Consider the following 25,292-nt stretch of genomic DNA (forward strand, 5'->3'; position numbering starts at 1 on the left):
TAAGATGCCAATCAAGCAGAGTGCTTTGTCCTGGATGTATCAAGCTTCTTGAGGGCTGTAGAGGCCACATTCATTAAGGTAAATGGAAAATGTTCCATCACGCATTTATGCTTTGTAGATGTTGGAAAAGCCTCAGGGGGTGGGGGGATGCAGTCAGTTTGTCACTGCAGCCTGCTCAGCCTCTGGCCTATTCTTGTAGCTACATTTGAGTTTATGACCATAGGTGATCCCCTGGCTACTGATGGTGGGGGAGCTCTGAAATTGTAGTAGTACTGCAAACATTCAGGTCGAGTATGATGTGCTCCTAAGGAGTTATTCCATTAATGGAGAGCGCCTATTATGTGACTTGATTTAACATGGGGCAGCTGATGCATGGGTAGCTACCACAGGATGCAGAGTGATGGGGTGGGGGGGGGGGGAAAAGCAGGTGATGGGGGTTCCAGCGGCAGCATGTAGAGTCTTGGTCTGAACATGCTGTCAGTCGAAGTCCAGAGTGGAGTTGGTGTTAGAAGTTCCAAAATTAGCAGTTTGAAAAGTATACACCTTCCCTTTCTTCCATGGTCTACTGTCCTCGCCTATCAGATTCCCCCTCTTTCAGCCTTTTATCTCACTACTTCACTTCACAGATCTGTATTTCACTCTCTCCCTCTCTCCCAGTTTTATCTATCACCTGCCACCTTGTACTTCTTCCACCCTTCCCCCACCTTTTTCCCTTCCTTTCCAGTCCTGATGAAGGGTCTCAGCCAGAAACATTGATTGTTTACTCATTTCCATAGATGCTGTCTGGCCTACTGAGTTCCTCCAGCATTTTGTGTGTTTCCAGGGTCTTCAGATTTTCTCATGTTTGCGCACTTAATTGTAACGCTCAGTTTAATGTGACTTCTAGCCTTTTACCCAGTAGTTTTCCATCTTGGCCTTGGAGAATAACAAAGGCTCAAATTTTGTCCTCAAGTGACGCAGCTGCTGAAATAGTCCTTGAATATAGTATATATAAAAACAAAAGTGATAAAGAATACTCAGATGTGAAGAGTAGCAGGAAGCACTGCATGTGTTATAATGATCAGGGGAAGTTTCCGACTCTCCTTATCTGCCAGCACTTATGCACAAAGGGGTTCATTTACAACCCCGGAGCATGACTTCACGTTGTTCCCTCATCGGAATTATTCAGTAACAAGTGAATCACGCATCCCTTCAGAACAAACTCTGAAATCGCTAACTGATATACCAGGCAACTGGAGAAGGAACTGGCTTAATGTGTATTATTTCTGGAGGAGCAAGGGTTTTAACAATGCACACCATCTGATGTCAGACAACTTCAATAAGTATGGACCAATTTACAGGTAAGCAAATTTACCTCTGCAATATTAAATTCATATTTAAAGTGACATTTAATTTCTTCAATATACTACTCAAACTTGTGGGTTGTATATTAAAATACCACAAAGTCATTTGTACTTCATAGTATATTTGAAGAAGCATTTTGTTAAAAGATGTTAAATTATACCAGTATATTTCAAGCAATTGTGTCCTGATGTCAACAAGCTTAATTCATACAATATAAACTATCATGGGTGAAAATGATACCCCTACCAAATCTGTTCTTGAAGCAAATGAGCATTTACCTTTATAATGGAAGAACCTGTATGAATTATAAATTTATAATTTTGTATGTTAAACAATAAAACACTGCCTAGCCGATTTGCACAGCTGAATTGAGATAACCTTTACTGATTTGAGCTATGTATCTTTGCATTATGTCTGCCTATTCCCATAATGACACATATTCACTCACAGATGCATAAATTAGGATTCAGGCACTAGGATCTTTGAAAGGTTGGGAGAGAGGTACTGCAACATTTTTCTTTGGTCTGTCAAAGTATTTGAATAACTACTTATGGTGTGTTTTATCCTGGGATCTTGAGAAATGTGGCTGTACAGTTTTTATGGTTTTGCACTTGTCTATCTCAAGGGCTCCAGTCCAGAGGGTCAAATACATAAATGGTTGATGGGGTTCACTGTAACTAATCTTATTGTGTACCTCAACATCAAACGTTATAGTTAGATCCATAATCCAGTAGTTTGTACTAGAAGTTAACGATGTGAGTAGAAATCCTGCTTCTCATTGCACACACAGACTCAAACTTTTAAGAACCACTTCTTCACTTCTGCCATCAAATTTCTGAATGGACAATGAACTCATATACACTACCTCACTTTTTTTTCTTCTTTCCTCTTTTTGAACTATTTAAATAATATCTTATTGTAATTTATAGTTTTTGTTAAATATTGCAAAATACTGCTGCCACAAAACAACAAACTTCACAAAATATGTCAGTGATATTAAACCTAATTCTGATTCTGAAATTTCATCAAAGCAGCTGGGGAATTGTTATAGTTATTCTCAAGGAAGATGTAAAACTTCACTAATGTTCTCTGAAGAAAAAAAAATTGTCTGCATGGTCTATAAGTGGTTTCAGACCCATGTAAATCTGGTTGACTTTTGTCTTTTTTGCCTTTTCAAATAGTCCAGTGATATGGTCATTCAAGGTCAATTGGCAATAAACAATAAGTGTTAACCTTCCCTGTCACACACAACACATAAGTTATTTAAAAACAAATTCCAGACCTTCAGACAACACCATATATAGTCAAAAATTGAAGGCCAACTTATAGGACAGTAACTATTTACAAATTGAAATGTATATCATAGCCAAAGTTCATTTATACAGGAGTGGGTGGATATTGGGTAGTTATAAGGTTGACAGAAAAGAGAAGACCTTTATATTTCCATGTAGCTGTGGAATGGGCCTCTTTATTATCATAAAGATGGAGGGTTAAGGATATGTCTGAAAGAATGCCCTGCTCTTTGAAAAAAAATTCCAATGCTTCTCTGTCCTGATTGAACAGTGTTGGGGAAAGAGTTGACTGTGGGGGAGAATAATTGAAGATCTGCTTTGCACATTAGTGCCCTGATGGTTGTGAAGCCTGCTGCCTGGGATAAACTGGATGCACAAAGATATTAGCATAGTGTTAACCGAAAACACTGCTTCAGCCAAGCAGACTGCTTATATCAAGAAAGTCTTAAGTAGCCAGAAGGCAGAATCTTTTTAAGGAGTGGAGGATATGTGAACATAGGGCACTTTGACAGTAGATAGCAGTGTGGCTGATTATTGCACACTGTTCATTTAAGGCAGGTAAATAAAGCTGACCCAGCTGCCTAAAGAACCCCCCGGATACAAATTAGCACCCATAATATTAGATTCAATAGTCTGGCCTATATTTGAATATGTTGATTCCTATAAATGGTAAAACTAGTTTCACCTCTCTCTTTTAGTAACTGTTCTTTCTTCTCAGTATTATGTCTGTTTGTTGCGATTCATTACAAGATCACATTGAGAGATCTTCCGTCTTAACAGTTGGAATCGAATTATGTATTTCTATAAAAAGGAATTCGTTTGTTCATTACCCAAAGATGGCCTGTACTGTTAAAGTGCTGGGCAATAACCCACTCTAACAAAAGCATCTAACCAACTACCTGTACTGTCATTGTTGATTCCCACCATCAATATCTAAAATGTCACCATTGATCAGAAAGTCAATTGGGCCAATCATACCAATACCTTCATGATCAGTGTCACTTAGCATTATTGTTTTCAGAGCGAAACTCTTCCACCAAAAGAGAGTGGTAACCCCTGTGACATTCGCATACACTCAGTGTCTACTTTATTAGGTACCTCTTGTACCTAATAAAATGGGCACTGAGTGTATGTCTATAACCCATCTACTTCAGAGATGTTCTTCTGCACGCCACTATTGTAACGTGTGGTTATTTGAGTTACTGTCATCTTTCTGTCAGCTTGAACTATTCTGGTCTCAATATTGTCACTCACTGGATTTTTTTTGATTTTCGTATCATTCTCTGTAAACTCTATAGACTGTTATGCAGGAACATCCCAGCAGGTCAGCAGTTTCTGAGAAACTCAAAACACCCAGTTTGGCACCAACAATCATCCTACAGTTACCCCCGAAATGTTGACAGTACTTTTTTCCATAGACGCTGCTTGGCTTGCTGAGTTCCTCCAGCATTTTGTGTGTGATTCTGCAGTCAAAATCACATTTCTTTCCCATTCTGATGTTAGGTCTGAACAACTGAACCTCTTGACCGTGTCTGCATGCTGTTATGCATGGAGTTGCTGTCACATGATTGGCTGATTAGATATTTGCATGAATGAGCAGATATACAGGTGTACCTAATAAAGTGACCACTAAGTGTATTTATTCAGAGTTTTGAATCTGCTGCTTGGAATATGACCCTTACTAATAACTCCTCTTCTCTGTTCATTTGCAGGGAAAAGATTGGCTACTATGACAGTATATATATTATTAATCCTGCAGATGCTGTTATTATGTTCAAATCAGAGGGTCCACTCCCAAAGAGGTTGGAGGTGGCACCTTGGGCTGCTTACAGAGACCTTAGGAAAGAAAACTATGGTGTCCAATTACTGTAAGTTTAAATATTTGCCAGAATTATAAACTTTGTTTCTTGATCAACTTTGTTTCTTGGTCAACTTCTTCACTCAGAGGGTCATGAGAGTGTGGATGTTTAAGAGAAGTTTTGATAAGTACTTGGATGATAGGGGTATGGAGGGCTATGGTCCTAGTGCAGGTTGATGGGAGTAGACAGTTTAAATGGCTCAGCATGTTCAATATGGGCCAAAGGACCTGTTTCTATGCTGTACTTTTCTCTGACTAAAATATTGCATGGCAGCGTAGATTAAGTACGATACTGTATAGCTCAGGGCATTGGAGTTCTGAGTTCAATTCCATGGCAACCTGTAAGGAGTTTGTATGTTCTGCTCTTGACCGCATGGGTTTCCTCGAAGTTGCTCCAGTTTCCTCTGCACCTCATATGTTCAAACCTTCTCTCCATTTAAATAATATTGAGAGGAAAGACATACCAGTTAGGACAGTAGGTTAATTGGTCATTGTAAATTGACATGTGATTATGGTATGGTTAAATAGGTGAGTTGCTGGTTGGCATGGCTTGTTGTGCCAGAAGTGCCTGCTCCAAAAGCCCATAAGACATAGGAGCAGGATTAGGCCATTCAACCCATTGAGTCTGCTCTGCCATTCTATCATGGCTGGTCCTGGATCCCACTCAACCCCATAAACCTGCCCTTGCCATATCTTTTGATACCCTGACCAATCAGGAATCTATCAACTTCCACCTTAAATAAATGCACGGTCTTGGCCTCCACCACAGTCTGTGGCAGAGCATTCCACAGGTTTACTACTCTCTGGCTAAAAAATATTTCCTTACCTCTGTTCTAAAGGGTCATCCCTCAATTTTGAGGCTGTGCCCTCTAATTCTGGATACGTCAACCATAGGAAACATCCTCTCCACATCCACCCTATCTATCAATATTTTGTAGGTCTCAATGAGATCCCCCCACAGTCTTCAGAATTCCAGTGAGTACAGGCCCAAAGCTGCCAAACACTCATCATCTGTTAACCCCTTCATTCCCAGAAATATCCTTGTGAACCTCCTCTGGACTCTCTCCAATGACAACACATCCTTTCTGAGGTACAGTGCCTGAAACTATTAACAATACTCCAAGTGCGGCCTGACTAGTGTCTTATAAAGGCTCAGCATTATCTCCTTGCTTTTATATTCTATTCCCCTTGAAATAAATGCTAACATTGTATTTGCCTTCTTTACCACAGACTCAACCTGTAAATTAACCTTCTGGGAGTTTTGTACAAGGACTCCTAAATCCCTCTGCATGTCTGATGTTGAAACCTTCTTCCCATTTAGATAATGGTCTGCACAATTATTCCTTTTACCAAAGTGCTTTATCGTACATTTCCCAACATTGTATTCCATCTGCCACTTTTTTGCCCATTCTTCCAATTTGTCTAAATCCTGCTGCAATTGCATTGCATCCTCAGCACTACCTACCCCTCCAGCGATTTTCATATCATCCGCAAACTTTGCCACAAAGCCATCAATTATTTTCCCTAAGTCATTGACAAACAATGTGAACAGCAGCAGTCCCAATACTGACCCTTCTACCTTCTACCCATCCCCTTCTACCTATGGCCACAAACTTATCAATCACCCCGATGAGTTATTAACTTCAAACTTTCTGCATAATCACTCAAAGAGTTGAACTGCATGTGCATGTAAAGAGAGCTGTATAACTCATCTCCTTATCAATCACCCCTGCTGTGGACACTTTCTTGAGGTCCAAGATCCATATGCTCCATGACCACTAGACTAAGTGTGTAAATGCAGGAGGGGACTATGTTGAAAAATAAATGTGCTAAGTTTTCTAAAATTGACTCCTTTTACCTTTGGCCACAAACTTATCAATCACCCCTTGTATTTTATCATTAGTCTCCAAGTACCTTGAAACCTCATCCTTGACACTAGACTCCAATACTTTCCCAACCACTGAGGTTAGGCTAACTGGCCTATAATTTCCTTCACTTGCCTTCCTCCCTTCTTTAAGAGTGGAGTGACATTTGCAGTCTTCCAGTCCTCCGGGACCATGCCAGAGTCAACTGATTCTTGAAAGATCATAACCAATGCATCCATTATCTCTTCAGCAACCTCTCTCAGAACCCTTGGATGTAGTCCATCTGTTCCAGGTGACTTATCCACCTTAAGACCTTTGAGTTTGCCTAGGACTTTTTCCTTTGCAATAACAATGGCACTCACTCCTGCTTCCTGACACTCACAGACCACTGGCACACGGTTAGAGCCTTCCACAATGAAGACAGATGCAAGGTACCCAATTAGTTCATCTGCCATTTCTTTGTCCCCCATTATTACCTCACCAGCATCATTTTCCAGTGGTCCAATATCAACTCTCACCTCCCTTTTACTCTTTATATAACTGAAATAACTTTTGGTATCCTGCTTTATATTATTGGCTAGTCTGCCCTCATATTTCATCTTTTCCCTTCCTATAACTTTTTTAGTTGCCTTTTGTTGGATTTTAAAAACTTCCCAATCATTCAACTTCTCACTCATAGTTTTTTTCCTTATTTGCCAGTTCCTTAGCTTTTATGTGGTCCTTAACTTCTTTTGTCAGCCACAGTTGCCTGCCCCGACATTTGAAAACTTCTTCCTCTGTGGGACATATCTAACATGCACCTTGTGAACTATTCCCAGAAACTTCAAGCATCTTTGCTCTGCTGTCATCCTCGGCATGCTCTCCTTGAATCCACCGGGGCAAGCTCTCTCTCATGCCCCTTTATTCCATTGTGATACTGATACATGTGACTTATACTTCTTCCTCTCAAATTGCAGTATGAATTCAATCACATTATGATTACTGTTTCCTGAAGGTTCCTTTATATTAAGCTCCCTAATAAGATCTGGGTCATTACACAACACCCAATCTAAGATAGCATTTCCTTGAGTAGGCTCAAGCACAAGTAGCTCTAAAAAGCCATCTCTTGTGATCTGTCACCAACCTGATTTTCCTAATCCACTTGTGTATTGAAGTCCACCATTACAATTGGTGTAATTTCATTTAAATAATTATTTATTACTTATTACATGCTTTTTCCAGCTCCCTTTGCAATTTCAACCTCACATATTGGCTGCTATTTGGAGGCCTTTATATGATTCCCATAATGGTTTTGTTACTCTTGTAGTTTCTTAACTCCTCCCACAAAGATTTAACATTCTCTGATTCTATGTCACCTCATTCTAAAGATGTAATTGCATCTCTCTTACCAACAGAGCCACACCACCACCCATGCCTTCCTGCCTGTCCTTTCGATACAAAGTACATCCTTTAATGTTAAGCTCCCAACTATGCCATCTTTCAGCCACAACTCAGTGATGCCCATAGCGCCATACTGACAAATCTCTAATTGTGCCATGAGTTTGTCCACCTTATTCTTAATGCTATGCACATTTAAATACAGCATCTTCAGTCCTGCATTCTTCATCCTTTTGAATTTTATCTCTGTGGTACAATTTAACTCTTTGCTCTGTCTGCATTTATACTCAATCGTTGGCTTGTCCTTCCTTACATTCATGTTACACCCACCAACTACTTGTAAACCTGCTGGCTCATCCTCAGCTCTACCATACTGGTTCATACCCCCCTGCCATTTTAGTTTAAACCACTCCCAACAGCTCTCGTAAATCTGCCTGCAAGAATATTGGTCTCCTTCAGATTCAAGTGGAACCTGTCCCTTTTGTATAGGTCCCACCTGCACCAGAAGAGATCCCAATTATCCAGAAATTAGAATCCATGCCCCCTGCTTCAATTCTTCATCTGCCACGTCATTCTATTTCTATCCTCACTGTCATGTGGCACAGGCAGCAATCTTGAGATTACTACCCTTGTGGTCCTGCTTCTCAGTTTCCTTACTAACTCCCAATATTTTTTTTTCAGGACATCTTCCCTTTCTCTTTCTATGGCATTGGCCCCAATATGTGCCATGACTTCTGGCTGCTCACCTTCTCTTTTCAGGATATTGTGGACACATCCAGAAACATCTCGGACCCTGGCACCTGGGAGGCAAACTACCATCAGTGTTTCCTTTTTGCATCCACAGAATCGCCTATCTGCTTCTCTGACTATGGAGTCCCCTATAATTGCTACCATCCTCTTCAATTCTCTACCACAGAGCCAGACTCAGTGCCAGAGGCATGGCTGCTGTTGCTTCCTCCAGGTAGGTCCCCCCCGCCTCCCCAACAGTACTCAAAAAGGATTACTTATTGTTGAGGGGGACAAGCACAGCAGTGCTCTTCACTATCTGACATTCCCCTTTCCCTCTCCTGGCAGTCACCCTTTTATCTATCTCCTGTAGTCTTGAGCAACTACTTCCCTGTAACTCCAGTTTGTCATTGTTTCACTTTCCCTGACAAGTGAAGGTCCTCGAGCTGCAACTCCAATTCCCTAATGCAGTCTCTAAGGCGCTGCACCTTGATGCACCTAGTGCAGATGTGGCCATCGGGGAGGCTGGGAGTCTCCTGGAAATCCCACATCTGACACCCAGAACAGAACACTGGCTCTGTAGACATACCCCTATTCTCTCTGGAGTTGAATAAGAAATTAACTTGCGTAGATTCTGTCTGTGCTCGACGAAGCCCTGTTTGAGCCAAAGCCTTCCTACTCTGACTCAGGCTACTCTGAGAATGTCTGCTCCCACGATGACTGCTCCACTAGGCGGTACCTCTCTTTTATGGACTAGGTTTCCTGTTGAAAATCTGTGTCGGACCTGCGTGGGAACGCTCCTGTTGCATTTCTGTTGTGTTTTACTGTTGTTAAGGAAATAAATTTTAATTATAGATGATACAGTAGCTTGGATTATTCTTGAAAACATTTTGATAAAGAAATAAAAATTAGCTTAAACATGAGAAATTCTGAAGATACTGGAAATCCAAAGCAACACACACAAAATGCTGGATGGACTCAGCAGGTTAGGCAGCATCTATGGAAATGAATAAACAGTCAACGTGTCGGGCTGAGAACCTTCCTCAGGACTGAGAAGATGCCAGAAGAGAAGTGGGGTGGGGGCTGAGGATTGCTAGAAGTTGATAGCTGAAGCTAGGTGGGTTGGAAAAGTAAAGGGCTGTAGGGAAAGGAGTCTAATAAGAGAGAAAAGTGGACCATAGGAAAAAGGGAAGGAAAAAGTAGGAGACCAGAATGGGGAATAAAAGAAGAGGGGAGGGGTGGGAAACAAAATTTATTGGAAGAAGATATCGATATTCCTGCACAAACAAGAGAAAATCTGCAGATGCTGGAAATCCAAGCAACACACACAAAATGCTGGAGGAACTCAGCAGGCCAGGCAGCATCTGTGGAAAAAAATACAGTCAATGTTTGGGTCGAAGCCCTTCGGCAGGACTGGAGGTAAAAAGCTGAGGAGTAGATTTGAAAGGTGGTGTGAGGGGAGAGAGAAACGCCAGGCAATATGTGAAATGGAGGGGGATGGATGAAGCAAAGAGTTAGGAAGTTGATTGGTGAAAGAGCCAGAAGGCCATGGAAGAAAGAAAAGTGGGGTGTGGAACACCAGAGGGAGGCGATGGGTGGGCAGAGAGATAATATGAAAGAGGGACAAGGGGATGGGAAATGGTGAAGGGAGGGAGACATTACTGTAAGTTTGAGAAATTGAAGTTCATGCCACCAGGTTGGGGCTACCCAAGTGAAATGTAAGGTGTTTTTCCTCCAACCTGTGTGCCCTTATCCTGACAGTGGAGGAGGCCATGGGTGGACATATTGGAATGGGAATAGGAAGTAGAATTAAAATGTATGGCCACTGGGAGATCCTGCTTGTTCTGGCAGTCGGCGTGTAGATGCTCAGTGAACCAGTCTCCCAATCTATGTCAGGTCTCACCAATATGCAAGAGGCCACACCAGGAGCACTAAACACAGTATATGAACTCCAACGGGCTCAGGTGAAGAGTCGCTTCACCTGGAAGGACTTAATGGGGCCCTGAATAGTAGGGAGAGAGGAAGTATAATGGCAGGTGTAACACTTATTCTGTTTGCAAGGATAAGTGCCAGGAGGGAGATCAGTGGGGAGGGACGAATGGACAAGGGAATCACATAGGGAGTAATCCCTGCAAGAATCAGAAAGTGGGGGCGAGGGAAAGATGTGTTTGGTGGTGGGATCCAGTTGGAGGTATTGGAAGTTTTGGAGAATTGTGTGCTGGACGTGGAGGCTGGTGAGCTGGTAGGTGATGACAAGAGGAACCCTATCCCTGGTAGCGTGGCGGGAGGATGGGGTAAGAATAGATGTGCTTGAAATGTAAGACATGTAGTAGAGGGCAGCATTGAAGGTGGAGGAAGGGAAGCCCCTTTCTTTGAAAAAGGAGGACATCTCTTCATTCTAGAATGAAATGCCTCATCCTTAGAGTAAATGTGGCAAAGACAGAGGAATTGAGAGAAGGGGTTGTCATTTTTGCAAGTAGCAGGGTGGGATGAGGTATAGTCCAGGTAGCTGTGAGAGTCTGTGGGTTTATAGTAGACATCGGTGGATAAAATGTCTCCAGAGATAGAGACAGTGAGATTGAGAAGAGGAAGGGAAGTGTCGGAAATGGTCCAAGTAAAAGTTGGAGGCAAAGTGGATGAAATCGACGAGCTCAGCACAGTGCAGGAAGCAGCACCAATGCAGTCATCAATGTAGCATAGGAAATGTGTGGGATGATCACCAGTGTAGGCTTGGAACATAGACTGTTCCACATAGCCAACAAACAGGCAGGCATAGCTAGGACCCATGTGAGTGCCTATGGCCCTTTTGTTTGAAGGAAGTGGGAGAACCCAAAGAAGAAATTGTTTAGAGCGAGGACAAGTTTCACTAGGAGGAAGACAATGGTGATGGAGGGGAACTGATTGGATCTGGTGTCCAGAAAGTCTATTCCATCAATTAGGAGACACCCAGACAGAACATAAGATGGTGCTCCCCCACCCTGAGAGTGGCCTCATCACAGCACAAGAGGAAATCATGGACCAAAATGTCGGAACAGGAATCAGAATTAAAATGTTTGATCACCAGGAAGTTCCGCTTTTGGCAAATAGAGCTTTGACCAGTCGACAATCCGGACATCAGAAGTTTGAGAGGAGGAGGATTTCACTCAGGTCCACTGCCCAAGTAGAGAAAGGCAGCAGCGAATTGCGGCAGCATAAATTGAGCTTTGACCAGTGACAGATCAGCATTTGAGATTGATTAACAAGAGCAAATTACAGGAAGGCAGGGCAAGTGCAGCATCCATCATCTGAGTGGACAGAGTGGTGGTATTGAGCTTTAGCTCTTTGAGGCTTCAGCAAAGAGAGGCTTTAATCAGAGAAATTAAAGGAAGGAAAAGCTCTAGATTAAGTTATTTTTCCCTTCCCTTCTCTATATTTGCTTGGTTAGGACAATAGAGATGCCAGGCAGGATAGTTGAATGCTCCTCTTGCAGAATGTGGGAAGGTAGAGATACCTCCAGTGTCTCTGATGATGACAACTGCGAGAAGTGCATCCAGCTGGAATTGAATGAACTCGGGATCATTCAGGAGGCTGAAGGTGTGATAGATAGGACTTATAAAGAGGTAGTTACACACAAGGTACAGGACACAGATAACTGGGTGACCATTCAGAAGGAGAATGGTTTTAAGGAGTCAATGCAGAATACTGCTGTGGCCATTCCCCTCAACAACAGGTAAACTACTTTGGATACCGTTGGGGGAGATGACCTAACAAAGGAAAGTTACGGCGGTCGGCCTCTGACACTGAATCTGCATCTATGACTCAGAAGGGATGGGGGGTGGTGGAGAAGAGGTGCGTTGTGGTATGGATTCATTAGTTAGAGGAACGGACAGGAGGATCTGTGGGCGGGAACGAGATACCCAGATGTCAGGGTCTGGGACATCTCGAATCGAGTCTTCAGCATTCTTAAGTGGGAGGGTGAACAGCTAGAGGTTGTGATCCATCTAGGTACCAATGACATGGATAGGATGAGTGATGAGGTTCTTCATAGGGAGTTCAGGCAGTTGGGTGCAAAGATAAAGAGGAGGACCTCCAGGGTTGTGATCTCAGGGTTGCTACCCATGCCATGTGCTATTGAGGCCAGAACTAGGAAGATTATACAGTTTAACACATGGCTAAAGAGTTGGTGTAGGAGAGAGAGCATAAGATTTTTTGGATCATTGGGCTCTCTTCCAGGGAAAGTGGAACCTGTACAGAAGGGACAGTTTGCATCTGAACTGGAGGGGGTCTAATATCCTAGCAAGAAAGTTTATTAATGCTGCACAGTGGAGTTTAAACTAGAGTTGCAAGGTGATGGGAACCAAAGTGCCAGAACAGTTAATGGCAAGGTTGTGGAGACAGATGTTGCTAAGATCTCAGACAAAGTCTGGAATCAAAAGGCTGAGTATGGTGTGGCTAGTGTCCTGAGCAGTGAATACTTAATTGCAAGAAGTATTGTAGGAAAGGCAGATGAGCTCAGATCATGGATCAACACCTGGAATTATGATGTTGTAGCCATTGGTGAGACTTGGTTGCAGGAGGGCAGGACTGGAGCTCAACATTCTGGGGTTCTGTTGTTTTAGGTGTGACTGAACAGGAGGGATTAAAGGAGGAGAGTGGCATTACTAGTCAGGGAAATTGTCTGGGCAATGCTCTGTCAGGACAGATTGGATAACTCAACTAGTGAGACATGATGGGTGGAACTGAGAAATATGAAAAGGATGATAACATTAATGGGGATATATTACAGATCAATTAATTGTACTAGGGATTTAGAGGATTGGAGGATAGCCATTATTGTTTGCTGTTTAAAAAAGGCTCTAAAAATAAACCAGGAAATTATAGGCCAGTGAGTCTTACATCAGTTCTGGGGAAGTTATTGGAAGGTATTCTAAGTGACCAAATATATATTTGGATAGACATGGACTGAATAAGGATAGTTAACATGGTTTTGTGTGTGATAGGTCATGTCTAACCAATCTTATGGAATTTTTCGAGTAAGTTACCAGGAAAGTGGATGAAGGCAAGGCAGTGAATGTTATCTACGTGGACTTCAGTAAAGCATTTGACAAGGTATTGCATGGGAGGCTGGTCAAGAAGGTTCAGTCACTCGGAATTCAGGGTGAAGTAGTAAATTAGATTAAACATTGGCTTTGTGGGAGAAGCCAGAAAGTCGTAGTAGAGGGTTGCCTCTCTGATTGAAGGCCTGTGACTAGTGGTGTGCTGCAGGGATCAGTGCTGTGTCCTTGTTGTTTGTCATCTATGTCAATGATATCGATGATAATGTTGTTAACTGGTTCAGTAAATTTGCAAATGACACAAAAGATTGAGGGTGTAGTGGACAATGAGGAAGGAAATCATGGCTTGTAAAGGTATCTGCATCAGCTGGAAAAATGGGCTGAAAAATGGCAGATGGAATTTAATGCAGACAAGTGTGAGGTTTTGCACTTCAGTAGGACCAACCAGTGTAGGTCTTACACAGTGAATGGTATGGGATTGAGGAGCGTGGTAGAACAAAGGGATCTGGGAATACATGTCAATATTTTGCTGGAAGTGACATCACAGATAGCTGGGGTCATAGATATATATTGGCCCTCATAAATCAATGTATTGAGTACAGAAGATGAGATGTTATGCTGAAGTTGTATAAGATGGTGAGGCCTGATTTGTGCAGTTTTGGTCGCCTACCTGGAGGTAAAATGTAAGCAAGCTTGAAAGAGTTTAGAGAAAATTTAAAAGGATGTTGCCAGGTCTGGAGAACCTGAGTTATAAGGAAAGATTGAATATGTTAGCGATGTATTCTTTAGAACACAGAAAGTTGAGAAGAGGTTTGATAAAGGTATACAAAGGTAGGATAAATGCAAGCAGGCTTTTTCCACTGAAGTTGGGTGGGACTACAACCAGAGGTCATGGGTTAAGGGCGAAAGGTGAAAAGTTTAAGGGGAATGTGAAGGGAAATTTTTCCATTCAGTGGGTAGTGAGGGTGTGGAATGAGGTGCCAGTACAGATGGTGCATACATAGGGATATGGAGTGCTATAGTCCCTGTGCAGGTCGATGGGAGTAGGCAGTTTAAATGGTTTCAGCATGGACTAGATAGGCCAAAGGGCCTGTTTCTGCGCTGTATTTCTCTATGAATCTGCATAATTTACAACTGGTCTCATTAATGTAGAGGAAACCATAATAGACAACAATAGACACACAATAGACAACCCCAGCAGATTAGCTTTATTTGTCACATATAAATCAAATTATACAGTGAATTGCTTCCTTTGGGTCAATAACCAATGCAATCCAAGGATGTGCAGGGGCAGTCTGCAAGTGGCACTATGCTTCCAGCACCACATATCATGCCCACACAATTCACTAACCATAACTATGCATCTTTGAAATGTAGAACAAAACCAGAGCACCCAGAGGAACCCACGCAATCATGGGTTAGGTTGCAAACACCTTACAGAACACGGAGAATTGAACCCTGATCACTGGTGCTGTAAATTTATTTCTAAATGATATTATACTTTCAATTATAGATGGTACAGCAGTTTGGATTATTCGTGAAAACATTTTGATAATGTGATAAAGTTTAGTTTTATTTGTTACATGTACATCAAAACATACAGGAGCTTATGTAGCTGAGGTATCTTTCAAACGAATTGGAGCACCAAGTAATCACAGAAGCATAGCTAAAACGGAGAGAGGAAATGTAGAACAAGGAGACTATAATTGTCATGAATCACAGTGAATATTTAAGCAATTAATAAGAGGAGGCATTTCTAGGGATGTACCCAACCTCAACAATGGTGTGGCCCAGCAGGTGTGTATGAAATGTTAGGCTGATGATTTTGCAGCTATTTCTGAGTTGACTTCTCAACTCAGATCTACAAGTGCTGAGCTATTGATCTATCTTGGCTTCCTGATGAGATGCCCAATATCATAAAGCTATCATCAGCCAAATTGATTCAGTCCACGTAATACCAAGAAGCAGCACTTGAGACAAGAATGGTATGGAATTAGGTATGAGGTGATTGAAGTGCAGGAGATCTGCATTCTACAGCCTGTGACACCTCTATACAAGCTGATCAGTACTGTTAAAGCACCTACATCCAGCCAATAATGTGGACTTCCCTTGTATGTCCTGACCATAGAACACATGAAAAGTGCACTGTGACTATTTACCACCCCATCTGTCTGCACTCATTCATCAGCAGAGTAATGGAAAGTGTCTGTGGCAATTTGACAGGCAGCATTTATTCACCAGTACCTTATTCACCAAACACACAAAATGCTGGTAGAATGCAGCAGGCCAGGCAGCATCTAGATGGAGAAGCACTGTCGACTTTTCGGGTTGAGACCCTTCATGTTAGTCCTGGCGAAGGGTCTCAGCCCGAAATGTTGACAGTGCTTCTCCCTATAGATGCTGCCTGGCCTGCTGTGTTCCACCAGCATTTTGTGTGTGTTGCTTGAATTTCCAGCATCTGCAAGTTTCCTCATGTGTCCTTATTCACCAAAGCTCACTCTGTAGTCTACCAGGAGCACTCACCTATAGACTTTATTACTGCCTTGATCCAGGCACAGACTTCAGAACAGAATTTTAAAGATGTGGCCAAACTAGACAAAACTGTGTCGATGGGCAAAAAATTCCATTGGTTTTTGCATGAAGATGGCTGTGGTTGTTGGAGGTTAACCATCCTACCCTAGGATATTGCAATAGGCATTTCTCATACTCGTGCAGGAATACATCATAGTAGGAGTTTTTAAGTTATTAAGTAATACTCCATTGATTTGGGCCCTTTAATCCAACACGTCCATGCCAATCACGCTGCCCACCCAGCTAATCCCAACTTCCTGCATTTGGCCCATTTCCCCTAAGGCATTCTCCTTTATTTACCTATCCAAGTGCTTCTTAAATGATATTATTGGACCTGCATCAACCACTTTCTCTGGAAGCTTGTTCTAAATATTCACCATATTATGCATTGAAAAATTACCCCTCAGGCTTCCTTTTAATCAGTTCCTCTCACCCTTAATCTATGCCTCCTAGTTTTGGACTCCCCTATCCTGAGAAAAAGACTGTTACCATCTACCTTATCTATGTTTCTCATAAATACCCCTCAGTCTCCTATGTTCCAAGGAACAAAGACCAGGCCTAGTGAACCTCTCCCTATAATTCAGGCCCTTGAGTCATGACAACATCCTATGTAAATCTTTTCTGCAGTCTTTCAAATTTAACCATGTCTTTCCTATAGCAGGGTGGCGTAAACTAAATGGTGTTCCAACTGCGGCCTCACCATTGACTTATACAGCTGCAAAAAGGCCAGCAATATCATGAGGGATCCTACCCACTTCTGTTCATGGACTGTTTGTCCCACTCCCATCAGGGAGGAGGCTATATAGCATCCACGTCAGGGCCACCAGACTCAAAATCAGTTTTACTTCCCCCAAGAAGTAAAGCTGTTCAACGCCTCCACCCAATAACCCATCCCACCACACTGCCTGGCATCACTACTTTATCATTTCCTGGTAGTCTCCTTATATGCAGAAATTCCTGCACCCGGTATCACTTTATACATACAATCAATCTATGTATATAAGCTATCTTATGTATTTATATTTATTGTGGATTTTTATTAGTATTGTGTTTTTTTTTTGTTTAATCGGATCTGGACGAACAATTATTTCATTCTCTCATAACACTTGTGTACTGGTACTGGAAATGACATTAAACAGTCTTTAATCTTGAACATCATGACTCAGCCATCTTCAGGTATTTTATCAATAAGATTCCTTCCATCCTAAAATTATTGATAGAAGGAAAAAGAAACAAATTGAAATACCTGGTAGAGACAAAAATGCATACTATTTTTACCCCACACCCACTATGATCCCTCTGAATTTAGTCTTCTCTACATTGCTTCTATAATGATCATCTCAAGAATATTGCCTCACCTTCCATCTGGGCACATTAAAGCCCTTAGAACTTAAAATCAAATTTAACAATTTCAGGTATACATGCTTGTGTTTTTTTTTAAATGCTGCATTGGATCCAGCATAACAATAATTTCCTTCTCATTTACACTCGTACTGAAGAATGACAATAAACAATCTTGAAACTTGAATCTTTATCTTCTCTGAACATATGTGCTGAACTAATACCCAATCCCCATTCTTCAGCTAGAGTAGTCCTATGCCAATCTTCCCGACAAATAGCACCTTTCTGCATATACACTCAGTGACAATTTATTGGGTTCCTTCTGTACCTAATAAAGTGGCTACTTGAGTATAGGTTTTTGATCTTCTGCTGCAATAGCCCATCCACTTCAAGGTTCGAAGTGTTGTGCATTCACAGATGATCCTCTACACACTACTGTTGTGACAGTAACATCTGACATACTGTCATCTTCCTGTCAAGATGACCAGTCTGGCATTCTTCTCTGACTTCTCTCATTAACAAGGCATTTTCACTCACAAAACTACTGCGCATTGGATAACTTTTGTTTCCCACACTATTCTCTGTAAAATATAAACTGCTGTTTGTGAAAATCCCAGGAGATCAGCAGTTTCTGAGATACTGAAACCATCCCGCCTGGCAGCAGCGATCAGTCCAGAGTTAACGTCACTTAGATCACATTTCTCATCCATCCTGATGTTTGGTCTGAACAACAACTGAACCTCTTGACCATGTCTGCATGCTTTTATGCATTGAATTGCTATATGATTGCCTAATTATATATTTGCATTATCTAATGCAAATACACTATCTGTTGCACCTGGATAGGTACATGAAGGGGTAGGCCTTAGGAGATACTTGCATAGGCTTGCTGGACTGGATGGACCTGGGTACTGTGCTGTATCTCTAAATAAATAACTAAACTGAACCACTCTTGTATCTTACAGAAATGGAGAAAATTGGAAAAGAACTCGACTCATTCTTAACAACTCAATTTTTGCACAGAGCAGTATCCAACGGTTCGTGCCCCTTTTCAATGAAGTGGTACTGGATTTTGTGTCCATGGTTCACAAAGAAGTTGAGAAAAGTAGAAGTGATTGTTGGAAAACTGATCTCACAAACGATCTCTTCAAACTTGCACTTGAATGTAAGGATACAATATTGCCTATTGGTTATTCTAATACAGTTGCATTGTAGCTTTTATGAAATTATTCTTCTAATTCATTTCAACTGTTCTCAATTGAAGTTCAAGCTTATTGTCATTTAAGGCAACTGACTCTACATATACACAACTAGATAAAACAACCTTCCTCTGGACCACGGTTGCATCTACAATACATATATCACACAAAGTACATAAAACAAAGTAGTACCACAAATAAGTTAATAAAATATAATTAAAAATGCACCTGAAATAAGTTTAAAATACTTTTTACTGACATAACTGGCAAGCTATAGTACTCATTGTGAATAATATTTTGGGAATTGGATATGTCCTGCCTCTGCAAAGCTCCACTATTGTAGGGAACATTGGGCTAACTACATCATACTTGTTGGATCCTGATGTTTTAGATATGAGATTCCTTGGAAGTCAAGAATGAGGCATAAAATATTGCTTACAATCATTCATTAATCATTTCAAGAATGAAACAAGGGAAAAGGAAAGCAGAAGATCCTAGTGGCAGGGGGGTGGAGAAGGGAATGAAGACATGGTTTAGCCCTCCTATACCAAGCAGTAAATTCCATTCAAATTCCACTGCTTAAATTAACCAATAAGCTAACCCATATTCAAGTAATGCAATATCCACCAGAAAGATACAACAGCAACTGCAACCACTAAAATCACACTGAACAATTACACATATAGATAATTAAATAAAATACAAACAGGTATTATTAAAGTTAGCTATAAGGAAAATGACAACTATACATTCCAATCCAACATACTTGAATTGTCATCTATTGTGTGGGAAGTGGTTCGTCATGCAGGTCTCTTATAGAAGATCTCAACAATTACAGTGTCCACAAACCTAGCATCTTCAGCAGAGAGAAATGTTCCAAGGTGTTTCACAGCATGATAATGTAGCAGTTCGTGTAATGCTGTTACAACACCACCAAACCGGGTTCAGTTCCCACTGCTATCTGTAAGGAGTTTGTATGTTCTCTCTATGAGGAATGGGTTGGCAGGTTAATTGGTTACCTGGGTGTAATTGGGTGGCAAGGACATGCCATATCTCTAAAATAATATTTTTACCTTGCTGCATCTGTAAAATAATATTCTTTTAAAAAAAGAAGCACAATCTAACACCCAGCCCAATGAGGAAGTATAGAGGAGGATGATCAAAAGCTTGGATAAGGAGATAGCTTTTATATACTCTTCTAAAAGAGGAAACAGAGGCAGTGGGGTTAGGGAGGGAATTATAGAGCTTTGGACATTGATACCTGAAGTGGAGTCTTTATCATTATTGATGAGCAGGCTAATGATCACCCAGAAATTGAGAAGCATGAACTGTGGAGAATGTAGGTTAGAGCACATTACGGGAATAGGGAAGGCAAGACCATGGAGGGAATGTGAAAAGAAGAAAGATCATTTTAAAACTGAGGTACGTGGACCAGTTTAGGTCAATGACCACAAGATAGAAAGGCGAATGGGACTTTGTATGATTTAAAGGATACACAAAATATTGGGTTTCTCGAACCTTGCCTGCCCAGTAGACACACAGAACATTTTATGGTTAATAAAGTACTTTTAAATTCCAATAATTCTTACAGTGTTGGAAGCACAACAGAAGATTCACATACAGCAAGCTCCCACAAACACCATTGTGATAATCACCAGAGAAGTTGTTATATGCATGCTGAGAGAAGGGTGCATATGGAGATGCCAGGATGCTGAGAAGAACTCCTCTGCTGTTTTTCAATATAGAGGATAATCTCCCACTCTCTCTCTCTCCCTCCTTCCCTTCCCTTTCCCTTCTTTCCCTGTCCTCTCCCCTTCCTCTCCCTTTCTCCCCTCCCTCACTCTCCCTCCCCCTCACTCTCTCTATCTCCCCTCCCTCTTATTCTCTCTCCCTCTCTCCAAGTGCATGACAATACACTTCCCAACAATGAACTCCATCTGCCACACCTTTGCCCATTCTTCTAATTAGTCTGTACTCCTGTGGCTTCCCTGCTTCATCAACACGACCTGCCTCTCCACTTATTTTGGTATCATCCCATAAACTTCACCACAAAGCCATCAATTCCATCATCCAAGTCATTGACATTTAATGTAAAAAGAAATGGTTCCAACAGAGACCCCTGTAGAACACCACTAGTCACCAGCAACCAACTAAAGAAGGTTTCCTTTATTTGCACACTTTTCCTTCTTCCAATCATCCAATGCTCTATCCATGCTAGTATCTTTCCCGTAACACCATGGGCTCTTAATTTGTTAAGCAGCCTCGTGTGGCAACTTGTCAAAGGCCTTCTGAAAATCTAAGTACACAACATCAACCAATTCTCCTTTGTCTATCCTGCTTGTTATTTCTTCAAAGAATCCCAACAGGTTTGTAGGGCAAGATTTTCCCTTAAGAAAACCATGCTGTCTTCGGCCTATTTTCTCATATGCCTCCAAGTACCCCAAATCCTCATCCTTAACAATCGACTCCAACATCTTCCCAACCACTAAGGTCAGACTAACTGGCCTATAATTTCCTTACTTCTACTTCCCTTTCTTCTTCCAAGAGTGGAGAGACATTTGCAATCTTCCTGTACTCCAGAATTAATTCTTAGTTTTACTCTTAATATGTTATCGACAAAATGGAACCTAAATCATTTAACAATGCACCACTTGTCTCTGTATAGAATGGGCTCCCTACTCGGTTCCATTGATGTTTGGATGTTCAGTTCAGTGTGTGGAAAAGTATTATTTCACATTTTTCTGTAAATTTGGTATTATTTAATTTCACCCATAATCTTGCAGTAATGTCTTACTTGCTGAATAGGTGTATGGCAGCTGGTAGAGACATACGTCATCTATATGATGATGCCATTTTAAAAGTCTAAACATGTGGACTCCGTGGTCTTATTTTTACCTCTTGGCCATCTTTGGTTGACAGTTAATTGTCATCCAGTTAACAAAACACTCTCTGGATTGGTATTACTTTTGCTGGGGTCCTCTATTGTGTGTGATACTCCCAATGAGACCTCCTCTACATTGGTGAGATCCATTGTAAATTGGGAGACCACTTTATCAAGCATTTCTTCTTCATCCACCAAAATCAGAACTTCCCAATGGCCAAAGTTTTTAATTCCCATTCTAACTTGTCGATTCATAGCCTCCTTTTGCGCCATGATGAGGCCACCCTCGGGATGGGGAGCAGCACCTTGTTTTCTGTCTGGGTAGCCTCCAACCTGATGGCATGAATATCAATTTCTCCTTCTGGTAAAAAAAAAATCCTTACCCCTCTGCTCCCTCCTGTTACTCACTCTGACCTCTTACTTCTTTTCACCTGCCTATCACCTCCTCCTGGTTCCCCTCCTCCTTCCCTTTCTCCCAAGGTCCATTCTCCTCTCCTATCAAATTCCTTCCTTTCCAGCCCTTTACCTTTCCCACCCACCTGGCTTCGCCCATCATCTTCTAGCTATCCTCCTTTACCCATCCTCCCCACCTTTTCATTCTGGCATCTTTCCCCTTCCTTTCCAGTCCTGAAGAAGGGTCTCAGCCCAAAACATTGATGGTTTATTAATTTCCATAGATGCTGCCTGAGCTGCTGAGTTTCTGTAGCATTTTCTGTGTGTTGCTTTGGATTTCCATCATCTGCAGAATCTTGTGTTTATGGGTAACTGTAATGGTCTAAATTTCTGCCACTTTTCAAGAACCTTGCCTCTTCTTTTTAATAATACATCCTATAACATGCAAAGGACAGCGTTGTATGGCGTTTGCTAGCAGAGCTGACACCGCAGACAAACTTATTGTGGAAAGAACTGGGAGTGGAGGACCCGCAGCCAGCACAATATGGAGAAATTCTGCTACCACTAGTCTACACCACCCCCACGTGGATCAGGAACTTTGTACCAACCTGAATCTGGTGAAACACTAGCTATATTCAAAGGAAACCAGGTGGACTTCTTGCTGTCAATTGATTCCTTTTGTTGTTCTCCTTCAGTATGAACAAGGCCAGCTTACCCCCCCCCCCCGCCCCATATCCCTACAGTGTCAATGGTTCATGCAGAGTCACAAAATACTAATGAACAATTTCCAATTTTTCTTGTAGCAATCTGTTACGTACTATATGGAGAACGCCTTGACTTACTGCAAAGGAAGTATAACAAGGCATCTCAGAAGTTTATCGATTCTGTTGCCATGATGTTCCATTCTACACCAATAATGCTCTATATTCCTCCCTGTCTGCTGAAGACAATCAATTCGAAGATCTGGCAGCAACACATAGGTTCATGGGACAATATCTTTGAACATGGTAAGAGAAAATGGGAATTTTTAATCTGCATATTTTCTAATCAGAAATTACTATTTCTGATTATATGAATAACTACTGCTTTTAATTCAGTACTGCTCCTTCTTGCAGCCTCTATAAGGCTACAAGACATAGCATCAGAATTGGGCAACTCAGCCTGTTGAATCAGCTCTACTGTTCTGACAGAACAGATTTATTATCCCTTTCAATCCTATTCTCCTGCCTTCTTCTCATTACCTTTGATGTCCTTACTAATCAGGAACCTCCACTTTAAATATACCCAGTGATTTGGCCTTCACAGTCAGCTGTGGTTAATGAATTCCACAAAGTCACCACACGCTGATTAAAGAAATTCCTCCTCATCTCTGATCTAAAGGGACGTTCTTCTATTCTGATGCTGTGCTCTCTGGTCCTAGACTCATCCTCTATAGGAAACATCCTCTCCACTCTATCTAGGACATTCAATATTCAATAAGTTTCAGTTAAATCCCCCTTCATCCTTCTAAACTCTTGCAACGTAAAAAGGAGACAAAATCGAAAAGGGTGAATAACATAGGACTGAAGGTGTTATATTTGAATGCATACTGTACACGGAATAAGGTAGATGAACTTGTAGCACCTTTAGAGATTGGCAAGTATGACATGGGCATCACTGATTCGTGGCTGAAAGAAGATTATAGCTGGGAGCTTACAAGGTTACACATTGTATCAGAAGGGCAGGCAAGTAGGCAGAGGGGCTGGGGTGACTGAGTGAGAAAGGAAATCAAATCATTAGAAAAAAGTGACATAGAGTTGTAAGGTGTTGAATCATTGTAGGTAGACAAAAGGAACTGCAAGGGTAAAAAGACTGGTGGGAATTATATATAGTAGCAAAGATGTGATATACAAATTACAAAGGGAGATAGAAAATGCATGACATAAGGGCACTGTAATGATAGTCACAGGGCATTTCAATATGCAGGTAGATTGGGAAAGTCAGGTTGGCGCTGGACCCCAAGAGGGCCAATTTGTAGAATGCCTATGAGATGGCTTTTTAGAGCAGCTCATGATTGAGCCTATTAGGAGATCAATTATTCTGGATAGCAATGAACTGGAAATGATTAAAGAGCTTAGGATAAAGAAATCCTTAGCAGAGAGTGATCATCATATGGTTGAATTCACCCTAAAATTTAAGAAGGAGAAGCTAAAGTCGTATGTATCAGTATTACAGCAGGGTAAAGGAAATTACAGAGACATGAGAGAGGAGTTGGCCAAAGTTGATTGGAAATGAACACTGGCAGGGATGACAGCAAAGCAGGAGTGGCAGGGATTTCTGGAAGCAATTCAAAAGGCACAGGATAGATACTTCCTAAAGAGGAAGAGGTATTCTGAAAGCAGGATAACACAACCATGACTGACAAGAGAAGTAAAAGCCAACATAAAAGCCAAAGAGAGGGCATATAATAAGGGAAAAAAACTGGAAAGCTTTTAAAAATCAACAGAAGACAACAAAAAGAAGTCATAAAAAAGAAAAGATGGAATATGAAGGTAAGCTAGCCAATAATATTAAAGAGTATATCAAAAGTTTCTTCAGATATATAAAGTGCAAAAGAGAGGTGAGAGTAGATATTTGACTACTGGAAAACGATGCTGGAGAGGTAGTAATGGGGGACGAGGAAATGGCAGACAAACTGAATAAGTATTTTCCATCAGTCTTCACTGTGGAAGCCACCAGTATATCAGACGTTCCAGATTGTCAAGAGATGAAAATGAGTGAAGTTGCCATTATAAAGAAGGTGCTTGGGAAACTGAAAGGTCTGAAGATAGATAAATAACCTGGATTAGATGGTCTGCACCCTAGGGTTCTGAAATAGGTGGATGAAGAGTTTGTAGAGGCATTAGTAATAATCTTTCAAGAACCAATAGATTCTGTCATGGTTCCAGAGGACTAGAAAATTTCAATTGTCACTCTACTTTTCAAGAAGGAAGAGGCAGAAGAAAGGAAATTATAGGCCAGTTAATCTGACCTCAGTGGTTGGGATGATGTTGGAGTCGATTGTTAAGAATGTGATTTCGGAGTGGTTGAAGGCACATGATAAAATAGATCAAAGTCAGCGTGGTTTCATTGATGGAAAATCTTGGCTGACAAATCTGTTGGAATTCTTTGAAAAAATAACAAGTAGGGTAGACAAAGGAGAACTGATGGATGTTTTGTACTTGGAATTTCAGCTGGCCTTTGACAAGGTACCAGATATGAAGCTGCTTAACAGGTTCAAAGCCCACAGTATTACAGGAATGATGCTAGCATGAATAGAACATTGACTGATTGCCAGGAGGCAAAGAGAGGGAATAAAAAGAGCCTTTACTGGTAGCTGCCGGTGACTAGTGGCATCCCAAAGGGGTCTGTGTTGGAACTGATTTTTTTTTAT

General features: G+C 41.3%; 1 protein-coding gene across 1 annotated transcript in view; it reads left to right on the plus strand.

Moving 5' to 3' along the window:
- The first annotated feature begins 1,014 nt into the window (after positions 1–1,014).
- LOC132379079 (cholesterol side-chain cleavage enzyme, mitochondrial) overlaps positions 1,015–25,292 on the plus strand; it is a 51,676-nt gene continuing 27,398 nt past the window's right edge. The window contains exons 1-4 of the mRNA XM_059946624.1: positions 1,015–1,340; positions 4,349–4,504; positions 18,373–18,572; positions 22,684–22,887. Coding sequence (XP_059802607.1) covers positions 1,057–1,340; positions 4,349–4,504; positions 18,373–18,572; positions 22,684–22,887 — 844 coding nt within the window. The 5' untranslated portion in view covers positions 1,015–1,056. The remainder of the gene's footprint in view (positions 1,341–4,348; positions 4,505–18,372; positions 18,573–22,683; positions 22,888–25,292) is intronic.

Source organism: Hypanus sabinus, chromosome 21 (genome assembly GCF_030144855.1).
Source record: "Hypanus sabinus isolate sHypSab1 chromosome 21, sHypSab1.hap1, whole genome shotgun sequence".
In the NCBI taxonomy this organism is placed as follows: Eukaryota; Metazoa; Chordata; class Chondrichthyes; order Myliobatiformes; family Dasyatidae; genus Hypanus; species Hypanus sabinus.